General features: G+C 45.7%; 1 protein-coding gene across 3 annotated transcripts; it reads left to right on the top strand.

Moving 5' to 3' along the window:
- The first annotated feature begins 92 nt into the window (after nt 1–92).
- On the top strand, nt 93–9483 carry ZNF688 (zinc finger protein 688). Of its 3 annotated transcripts, none has more exons than XR_013486052.1 (4): nt 93–1230; nt 1366–1482; nt 2145–2750; nt 5847–9483. XR_013486052.1 is itself a non-coding variant. In XM_021008482.2 (3 exons), exons 1-3 carry the CDS (start codon nt 1077–1079, stop codon nt 2675–2677), a joined length of 807 nt encoding a protein of 268 aa, XP_020864141.1. In that variant the 5' UTR covers nt 122–1076; the 3' UTR covers nt 2678–2964. The 3 variants fall into 3 exon arrangements, 1 of the variants encoding a protein (XP_020864141.1); XR_002328602.2 differs by having other exon boundaries at nt 123–1230; nt 2142–2750; XM_021008482.2 differs by lacking the exon at nt 5847–9483 and having other exon boundaries at nt 122–1230; nt 2142–2964.
- The last annotated feature ends 1339 nt before the right edge of the window (nt 9484–10822 follow it).

The following is a 10822-nucleotide window of genomic DNA, read 5'->3' as shown; positions in this document are numbered from 1 at the left end:
GCGTTTCCATGTTATGCAAAGTTCTGTCTAGCTCATGCAGTTTGTTTATATACTTATCTTGAGGCGTAGTTCCCCAAACCATCGATTTGTCTGATCTCAAATTCTTTTAAAATTTGTTTCTATTGGCCGTATTTCATTGGTAGATATACAGAGGATTTGGAATTAGAGGACCTGGAATTGAATCCCCACTTTGGAACCTATCTGTGTGGTCTTGGACAAGTATTTTAATCTATCTGGGCCTCAGTTTCTTCATCCGAAAAATATGGGGCTTGGACTGAATAACCCTTAAGGTTCGTTGCTGTTCAGAATTTGTTATCTTACATGGGGTAAGCATTTCCTCTAAGCCATTTTTCTTTGGGGATACCTCCCTTTCTGCATCCTTTTCTTTTCAGAGGCACCCCTGTCTCTTTTCTACACGATGTTAACATTGGCATATTTCTTTGAATTTCATTTCCCTAGACTACTCACTAGTACCTTGTAGCAAATTCCAAAGCTGGGATTTTGGTATCCCCTTAATTCATTTCAAGCATTTATTAGGTATCTACTGTAGTATTTTAGAAATATATATATAATCACACAGCACACTGTTGTAGGTTAGAGGTAGGTAGTTCTGGTCAGGACGATACTTTGTAACTTTTCCGAGATAGGGCTCAGATGTTCCCATTAAACCTCCGCAGCCAAGAAGCTGTGATGGCGGCCATCTTGGAAGAGGGCGCCTGCAGGCATCCGCGCAGGAGGAATCACCTGTGTAGGGGGAGTGAAGTCAGCGCGACGCCATGTGCATTTCGGGCACTATTCGGCTTCCGGTGGCTGCAGCCTCTGAGACAATTTCTCACGGCCTTGGTCCAGCGTCGGTCCCCTCTTTGCCTCTGCCTGGGACGAGGATCTCGGATCTCGCACCCGGGCCTCGTTCCTGACTCCCGAAGGCGGAGGCACGAGCTCTGGAGGGGGTGGGGCAGAGGCGGGGCAGCAGGTCGCGCACGCGCACACGCTCGCGCGCTCCTCGGAGCTGGGAGGGAGCCAGCTCTCCGGGAAAGCCCCGGGCTGAACGAGTACTAGAGGCCGCCCCGGGGACGATGAGCGGGGCCGGGCTGGGGGCGAGGGGCCCCGTGAGCTTCGCCGATGTGGCCGTGTACTTCTCCCCGGAGGAGTGGGGACGGCTGCGCCCCGCGCAGAGGGCCCTGTACCGGGACGTCATGCGGGAGACCTACGGCCACCTGGGCGCGCTGGGTGAGTGTCCGGCTGGGCTCCCCGAGCTGTCCTCCGGCCGGCCTCGTCTGCATGCGGGCCGCCACTGCTGGCCCCCTCATGGCCTTCCACGGAATCTGGCCCCATTTTCAGACGCCTTCTCTGTTTCCTCCCCAGGATTCCCAGGCCCCAAACCTGCCCTTATCTCCTGGATGGAACAAGAGACAGAGGCCTGGGGTCCGGCCGCCCAGGACCCGGAGGAGTGGGGGGGAGATGTGAGAACAGCTTGCAGAGGTAAGGAAGGAGGAAATGACTGAAGGCCCCGGTGGCCTCCCAGGAGAATCCCAGGAGCGTCTTTCAAGGAGCTAGCATCAGCACAGCTGAGAATCATGTAGAACACATTGAAAAATGAGTACCTGATGTAACCCAAGGAATGCTTGGGATAAATGGGAGGGGTGGATTAAAGATATTGACTTTTCAAGCCAGTATTATTGAAGAATTGTGGTACTCTAGGCAGAAACAGGGAAGATGGAAAGAAGAGATGATCTTTCCAAGGATAAGAGCTTAGTTTTGGACATGTTCCAAGATTGATGGGCTCTGTCTCAGCCCTTAACTAGATGGATGGTGAAATAGCATGTTTTAACTCCCAACAAAGAGGTCACAGAGAAGAGCGTGCAGATCTCTCCCTTAATTGTTTCTTTGGGGTCAGAGATGTTCTGACACAGCCATAATGAGGCTATCCCATCTCCGAAGCAGCAGTAAACAGCCCAGAGTGTCAGTTACAGATTCTCCTTTCAACTACAGCATCCCAGGTTAGGCGAGTCCTGACTCAGGAACATGAGGACGTTGATGTCTTTCACAGAAAGGCAGTTCTGTCTGTCATCAGATCAGGAATAAGCTCTATGGAATAGAAGAGGCTAGGTTCTGAGCTTTGTAATCTCCTTATCCCTCAGCAGGAAACTGGAACATAAACAAGGAGAAATGGAAGAAAGAAGAGCCTCAAGCCAGGGACCCTTTGGACATGCATGTGAGAGGCCAACTACTCGAACCTGGCATCAAACTCAACACACATCACTCAACACTCAACACAGACTCAACACACAATGGATCCTTGGAACTACCATCCAAGGCTGACTTCAACAAGACTTTACCTCAGCCCCCTATCCCAAAACCCAACTTGGACACTCAGGCTAGCCAGCGGCGCCATGCCTGTCCTGATTGTGGACGCCGCTTCACCTATCCCTCCCTGCTGGTCAGTCACAGGCGAATGCACTCTGGTGAACGGCCCTTTCCTTGTCCTGAGTGTGGAATGCGCTTCAAGCGGAAGTTTGCTGTTGAAGCCCATCAGTGGATCCATCGATCTTGCTCTGGGGGACGGAGGGGTCGTCGGCCTGGGATACGGGCTGTGCCACTTGCCCCTGTTCGGGGTGACCGTGACCCTCCTGTGCTATTCCGGCACTACCCAGACATCTTTGAGGAGTGTGGATGACCTACTTCACTGGGGATGGGGGAGAAGTGATTGGAGAGGAGCTGAAGGTCTAAGCATGGTCAGAGTGCTAGAGGTAGGCTCTGAAGGGCATGGAAGGGAGTAACCAAGTGAGACTTGGGACCTGAACCAGTTCCTCATGCCTCCTTTGGGGCATAATTCCTTATTTGTTTAAAGGGGGGGAGGTGTACCTGTAAGAAAATCCAAATTAAACTTTGTAAAAAATTCATTCATACAAACAGAAGTTATGAAATAGATTAAATTTTAATGAAGCCATACAGTAACTAGAAGTACAGTCTAGTCCAGCCTGCTGTCCATCTCCTCTTTAAGTATCCACTATATGAACAAAGTCATTGGCAGCACTGAGAAGACATACAGTGAGACGAGGAAGCATGAGAAGAAACTGGAGCTGGGAAAGATAAGCCATAGCTGGGTGGTCAGGTTAGGGGTTACAGTAGTAAAGACATTCTGAGTTAAGGCCCAGAAAAGTGGTTAAGGCAGAACTAGAGGTCCTGGACCAAATGAACGGTCCATTGTTGGCATAATTCAGATAACAAATATCACAGCAGGCAATAGTTCTGGAATCAGGGATAAATTTTGGGGAGTAAGGATTAGCAACCTATCAAGGGGTTTGGGTTAGAGAAGGCTGGGGGTGGTGAAGAGTTGGGAGACTGAAACAACATATAATGGGACAACAACCTCAAGCAGGGCATCAAGAGCCAACACTTGTAAAGGTAGGTTGGGGCGAACCGTGGCCCAGCCATGTGCTTGGAGTTTAGTGATGCTGGGATGATCATTTTGTTTCTGTGCACAGGATACACTGAAAAATGTAAAGACCAATCACATCAAGACCAGTTAGGACAGTATACTAGTGGTTCAGGTGATTGGTAATGATGACATGGCCTAGCCTAGTGGAAGTTCAGTTATAAAGGAACAAATGGAAAAACCACAATAGAAGAATTGGTAGCCGTGGCTTTGCAACTGTTTGGCTGGTGTGGGATGGGACATGAAAGACAGAAGAGTCAAAGATGATGCAGTTTCAAGACAGTTTCAAGCTTGAATGTTTTAAGAATGATAGTACCATTGACAGCAAAAGGAAGGTCGTGTTGAGGACATGGTTTGGAGAGCACAGCGGAGTGGAAGACTTGTGATTCGATTGTGTTGAGCAGTTTAAGGTGCCCACTGGACCAAGGTGGAGATTATCAAGTGACAGAGTTGTCAAAGACAAGACTTTGGGACTTAAGAATAGGCCTGGAGATAGAGATTTGAAAGTCATCAACATAAAAGTAATAGATATAGGAATGACATGATCATGAAGGGAAAGTATGAAGGGGGAAAAAAAAGGCAAGGACAAAGCTTTGGCAAATGCCTGTATTTATGGGGCAGGAAGGGAAAAGAGTGCAAAAGAGAGCAGTGAGAGAGGAAGCAAGCCTTGCAAGTCTTGTAATCCATGGGAAGAGTGTTAGAAAGAAGGAGATGGTCAACAGTGTCATGCTGCACAGTAGTAAAAGAGGATGAGGACTGAGAAAAGGCCATTGGTTTTAATTATTAGTACACTTCAGAAAAGTGGTGGGAACAAAAACCAGATTTAAAGTGGACATGAGGAAGGCCCTTAGCTGAAATACAAAATTCGTATTAGACAGTGACAAAGTTAACTTGTGTCAGGATTAGAAGGGATCTTAGAGATCCTCTTGTTCAAACCTATGATCTTATAACTTAGAAGACTGAGTTTTAGAGAAGTTATCTGGCTTCCCCAAGTTAACAGAAAGGCAAAATCAAACCAGAATTCAGATCTCCTTATCCTTGTTCTCTCTACAGCAGCACACTACCTTTAACTTTCCACCAAATTTAGGCAGTTCACAGACACAAAGGCAGACACACTCCTAGAGCAGGGGGAAGTATCCAAAGCCTCGAAACCATAATACCAAAGAAGCATATGAATCTCTTAACATGTGCTCCAAAACACGTTATGGTCTGAAACTTTGTTATCAAGGATAGAAACCATATAAGCTACATAAGGGATGCATCCCAGGACATAAACTCACTTTCTCATGCCTAGCTTGATTTTTGTTAATAAGCAGAGAGTGAATGAGCAGTTATTTCTGTGGTCACATTTATCAGAAAACTGCCTAATCTTTTTTTTGTTTGTTTTTTTGGTGAGGCAATTGGGGTTAAATGACTTGCCCAGGGTCACACAGCTAAGAAAACTGCCTTTTCTTAGTGCATGACTGAGAGTCTACTTGTTGGAGGCGAAACTTTAAGACAGAATTATCTTCTATTGAGTCAAATACCTATTTTGTAGGAGTAGGAGAAGTAATTAACAGAGCAAATCCTTGTATCCTCTGCAGTATTCAATCCTGTAACTCCAGAAATGTGGCTTGCCTTAGACAACTGTGAAAGACTATCATCTCCTCCTCCTTTTCTTCAAGGGTACCCATAGACATGTGCATCACTCTCAGATTTTATAAAAATGAGAATTTTTATCTTCCTTCCCCCAAAATGAGAATGTAGTCATATGGATTAGTAGCTTTGAAAGCCTCTCAATCACCTTTTTTGGGTGATAATATCCATAATTTCCCATTTTGTACCTTCCCCTCACTTGGATATTTAATGAAATGATCCCCCTATTGATTTCAAGGTTGTGTTACTTCCATCATGGATTTCTGTGATGCATACCTGTCTGCCTAAACATCACGTCAGTTCTCCCATGTAGCGTTAGGATCCAAATGTGATGGTTCCTTTGTCACTGATGATAATGAAAATAGGTGGTTAAAGGAACTTTGATGAATTTGTTTTAATCTGTTCCATTTCCATTCCAAGCATCCAGTTCCTGCTTGTTTAACCTATGAATGCTTTTTCGTTTATGTCACTCAGTTCCCATGTCAAGCTTTCTGTGGCATTTTTCCCTTCCATTACTTTTTGCTGTTTTATGAGATAATTCTTGTAATATCCATCTTCTTCAGCGTTTAACAAATGAGTTTGTATTTTAAACCACTTTTACATTTGTTACATCCTCTCTTCTTGGCAAAGAGAGCAAATATTTTCTGATCAAGGCTGTTTCTGTCCTCTTTTGGCCTCCTTACTGTGGCTGTTGCTTTACATTATGTATGCTTTTGTAGGAATAAGTGATATGGTCAACATCTTTGCCTTTTTCCATTTCCCATTTTTTCAGCCTTGACAAACTCATTTGAATAGATGAGGCTGAAACTGTTGCAACTGTCCTTCCAACAGAAGAATGATAAAGGGAGCAGAGACTGTTGGGAAGATTAATCTGGAAATAGTATGCTGGAATCACACTGGAAGGGATGTCAAATCCTACCAAGGAGACTGAAAAATGATTTTGCAATCAACACACCACTGGTGACCTTGAAGAAGAAGCAGTTTCATTGAGTGGTAGGTATAGGAATCTTATTTCTGGAAGTTAAGAATAGGTTGCAAAGTAGAGGCATTGAGTATAAAGTGCTCATGTGAGAAGTTTGGCAGTGAAAGAAATAGAGGGTCTACTACCAGGGTTAACATACAGGTCTTTTCCTATAATAAGTGACATATATATAGTATTTGTTTGCAAAGTATTTTGCATATATTACCTGATTTGATCTTCACAACAACCCTGTGAGGTAAACACTAGTTTTATGGAGCAGCTAGGTGGTGAAGTGGATAGAGCACTGGCCCTGAATTCAGGAGGACCTGAGTTCAAATCTAGCCTCAGACACATAACACTTAACTAGCTGTATGACCCTGGGCAAGTCACTTAACCCCACTGCCTAGCAAAAACAAACAAACCAACAAAAAAACTCTAGTTTTATTATTCTCCTGAAGGAACTGAAGCTAAGAGTTTAAGTAACTTCGTGTGTTCCAACCTAGTCATTTTACAGATGAGAAAACTGAGGCTCAGGGAAATTAAGTGACTCGCCAAAGGTCACACAAGACAGAGCCGGCATTCCAATTCAGGTCCTAAATTCTAAATCCCAACCTCCATCTATTAGGTAGCCACTTTCAAAAATGAGAAAACCAGGGCATGTTCTTGAAAATAAAGGGCAAGAAAGCATTGAGTAGGGAAACTGAAGGCCCTGGAGACAGCAAAGATCTTGAGATGAGTTAGGTATACTCTGAAAGGCACAGGTGGAAGAATTATTAACTTTTGAAATGAGATAGCTCTGCAGTTGAGCCTGAAGAGCAAGGAAGAAGAGGCAAGAACAAAAATAGAGAAATTTTGCATTAGGTGTGTCATCCATGATGAGATATAATAAATTTTTTCTCAACAAGATAACACAGCAGATTGGGGGTAGGGGGGGATGAAACTAAGAGAATGGAAGGTGGTTTGGAATAATAACTGTTGGATGTTTGTTAGGAATGATAAAACAGACTAATAGGAATCAATATGAATTTTTGGTGTCTCACATATGTTCCTTTATCTTCTGACTTCCACTGTTGTCACTTGAGTTTATAATAGTCTCCAACTTCTGGCTTTATCTCCAGGGTTTACAACCTAACATAGGCCCGGCACTCTAGTGTGGTAATTGGAGGGGGTGGGGATGGACTAAGGAGTCAGGAGATGTCAATTCTCATTCCAGCCCTACTACTAGAGACTACTGTGACATTACCAAGTCATAGCTTCTGTTTCTTTTCCAAGGGCTGTTTCCTTCCAGCTCTGAAATGTTTATCTATGATTCTATGGAGAAATCTTTAAAAACATAGGGGAGAAAGACTGGAAATGCTGGCGACAGAATGAGGTATTTGAGGGAGTAAGGTCCAGGGGATAGGATGAACAAAGCTGGGCCGGCTATGGGGGAGAGGTATTTCTTCCCTGATACTAGGGGAAAGAATGAGGAGGAGGATGACTAAGTAAACAAGTTCTCATCCCAAAGACTGTCAGTAAATGGGAAATGGGGTCGCATCCACTCAAAAGATAGTCACTGACTTCATGGATTTTGAGAGGATGGGGAGAACGACTCCAGGCTTGTGAGATGAAGCGATATTTGGCTAAGCCTAGGACCGAGTGATGGCGGGCGAGCGCAGGGGCGGAGAAAACGACCTCGGGTGCCCGCGGCCGGCCCCTCGGGTCCGCCCACCTCGGTCTGCGGATCTCCCTCGGACAACGACCGGAGCCCCAGCTCACCGCAACTGCCTCCGATACGGCTTCAGCGCCCGCCTCGGGGCGAGGGCAGCGGACCGCTGGCAGCTACAGGGTAAACTCGGCGAAACTCAACCGCCATCGCGTCTTCTGCCGGCATCTTCCGCTTCCGCCGGAAACCACGGGCGTCCGGCGGCTTCCCGGCGTCCCAGCCGTCGGCGTCGTGGGGTGACGTCACTTCCTGTGCCGCCTGCGCCGCTTCTTGGAAAAACTGAATTTTTTTCTCACTGGCTGAAGACGGAGCTCGGCACCGTGAACTCCTTCCCTTTCTTAGCATTTCCAGCCTGAAAACCAACTCTTCTCGCCGGGATAGAATAAGAGAAACGTGGGAATTCGAGCCCGCCTGGTGGAGGACCGAGAGCGCCGTGGAGACAAGTTTCAGATTTATGCCGCGCGTCACATTCGTCACCCCCGCAGCAGCCCCTGGAGCCGTTTGCGGTTGTCACCATTTTACACCGGAGGAAACCGAACGTTGTGCAGATCCCCAGTTTCCAGCAGCGGCCGCGCGGGACTGAAATCCGGAGCTAAGCAGAGGCCCAGGCTCTCTCCCCCACACCTGCCTCGTGGCATGCAGGGCTATGCTGATTCTGGAGTCGGTTTCACGTCTAGCCCCGAGATCAGAGAGTAACTTAAAATCCCCGAGCTTCAGACGACTCAAGACTATCTTCTAATCAGAGGTGCTTTTTTAAGTGGAAGAAGGTCCTGCTCTTGGGAAGTAAAATCCGAGATCCTTTTTTTTTTTTAATTTTTTTGGCAGTTGGGGTTAAGTGACTTGCCCAGAGTCATACAGCTAGTGTCAAGTGTTTGGTCTGAGGCCGCATTTGAACTCAGGCCCTCCTGACTCCAGGGCCGGTGCTCTATCCACTGAGCCACCTAGCTACCCCAATCCGAGATCCTTAATGTAAGTTCCTGATACCCTCTGCGGTTTAGGATAGAACGGCCTGCACCTGGTCCTTTTTTATTTAAACCAAGCCTGGGGTTAGAATGTTCCATGAATTGGCTCCTTATAAAGGATCATAGTCAGGTGTTTTTATTTTCTACCTTTCTTAAAACCTGTATGAACTCCAGAACTTCACAATGCATGTGACCTGAAGGTTTTTAAAGGACTCTTGGCGTCCTGCCCTCCCCTTGCTGTCCCCAGTGGAACTACCGAGGTAGCCTAGATTAAAACTCTCCCCTCTGCCCCTGAGGAAGCTCGGAAAGGTTTCCCTGCTTGATATACATTTGACTCCTAGAGATGCCAGAATGTCCAGTATTGTCAGCTAGCTTTTGATTTGGTGTATTTGAAGTGTGTGAGGGGGAGGTGCCTAAAGGCTTGGTCCCCTGTTCACATGTGAGTGTTCACATGCAGAGAGGTCACAAGTTCATATACCTGTTTAGACAGGCCATTTTTTTTTCTAACTCCCGATCCCCATTAAACTCTTCCTACCAGGACTTTTCAAGTTACGTGATTTAAAAAGAATTTCATAAACTTTTTAGTACTAAGATGAAAAAGTGATCATAAGAGGGAGATTGGGCAATTAAGATGGTACTACTATTATTATTTTGTTAGTGTGTGTGTATAATATATAACATATAAATCAAATGTAAATAGTTTGAAGGCAGTTTTTTTATTCCATGTTATTTATTCCATATTTTGTTGAGATTGTTTATAATAAACAAATGTTAAATCAAAGCAGTTTCACACTTTCATTTTAGGGTTGTTAGCTTCCCTTTCATTAGGCTAATAATCTCATTAGGATTATGAACCCTGAGGTGGTCTCAGAGTTACCCTCTGGCTTCTTCCAGTTCCTGATGCCTAATAGGAGACTCCATCTAATCAGGTGGAAAGCAGCTCCTCCAATTAAAGAAGGTCTGCTTTCTCTTTCTAGCTAACAGTGAGAATGGGTGAGAAATGGGAACCAGATTTTATCCAAGTTGTGAGGACTTGGAGATCCCCATCAATCACTTGGGGTTGAAAGATTCCTAGTTGATTCCAGAGACTTCATATCCAACTATTATTGATTCTTCCTGTGGGAAGACTGGCTGTCCCATAACCAGAGCAAGAATATACATCATGGCTAGAACAGGATCTTAGTTATGGATTCTCCCTATCTGCCAGCAGGTATCAGAATCCAGAACAAGGAAGAGGATATAAAGATAGAAAAGTCATAGTCTGACTCTGGGAGAGTGGACAGTAGATCCTGAGATCAAGAATGTTGACCTGACATGAGTCAAGGTCTTGGATCAGCCTTTATCTGAGGAAAACTGTGGCAAGACCTTCCCTAATCCAAATCAGATTAAGGGTCAGGGAACTCATAAGTCTTTGGCCCCTACCCCTGCCCCTGACTGGATGCTCTTTCACTAACCCCTTCAATTTGATTTCACACCAAGTGCACACTGGTGTGTGTTTGTAGTATGGAGCTTGGTTCAGAACTGGCCAACATGTCTCCCTGCATCTGCTCACCCACAATAACCTGAAGACCTACCTTTGTTCCCAGCATGGGATGTGTTTTAGCCAAAAGTGGGCTGTAAAAGCACACCACTAGATTTACCAACCTGGTGTTTCAGAACAGAGGGGCTGACCAGCTAGAGTAAGAACTGCCTACCCAGAATGACCTGAATTTCTCCCCCTCACCCCTCACTCCCCACCCCATGGGCTTTCAACACTACTCAGAGATCTTCTAAGAATGAAAGTGACCTCATTGATATGGGAAGAAGGATGATTGATGTTGAAGATCAAAGGACGGTCAAGAGCCAGGGTGCAAAGAAGACAGAAAACCCATCTTACTAACTCCTTTGAGGGCAAGAAGCCTGAAAAGAGGTGAGAAACAAATAAAACTGTACTTAACTCCCTGTGAGCCTCGTGGATAAGGAGCAGTACAGAGGTAATGCAGTCCATCCTTTCCTGTCTCTAAATCAGTCATACTGACTTTTGTGCCCTCTGGCTTTTTGCTAAATACCATGGCCTTGGGTTGCCTCCTGGAGCCTCTTCCCCTATCTCCAGTTTCCTCTGTTCCCCTGACCTGGCTCCA

This window comes from Phascolarctos cinereus, unplaced genomic scaffold, assembly GCF_003287225.1.
Source record: "Phascolarctos cinereus isolate Bilbo 61053 unplaced genomic scaffold, phaCin_HiC Scaffold_4;HRSCAF=312, whole genome shotgun sequence".
In the NCBI taxonomy this organism is placed as follows: domain Eukaryota; kingdom Metazoa; phylum Chordata; class Mammalia; order Diprotodontia; family Phascolarctidae; genus Phascolarctos; species Phascolarctos cinereus.
This window is presented reverse-complemented; position numbering and strand designations above follow the sequence as displayed.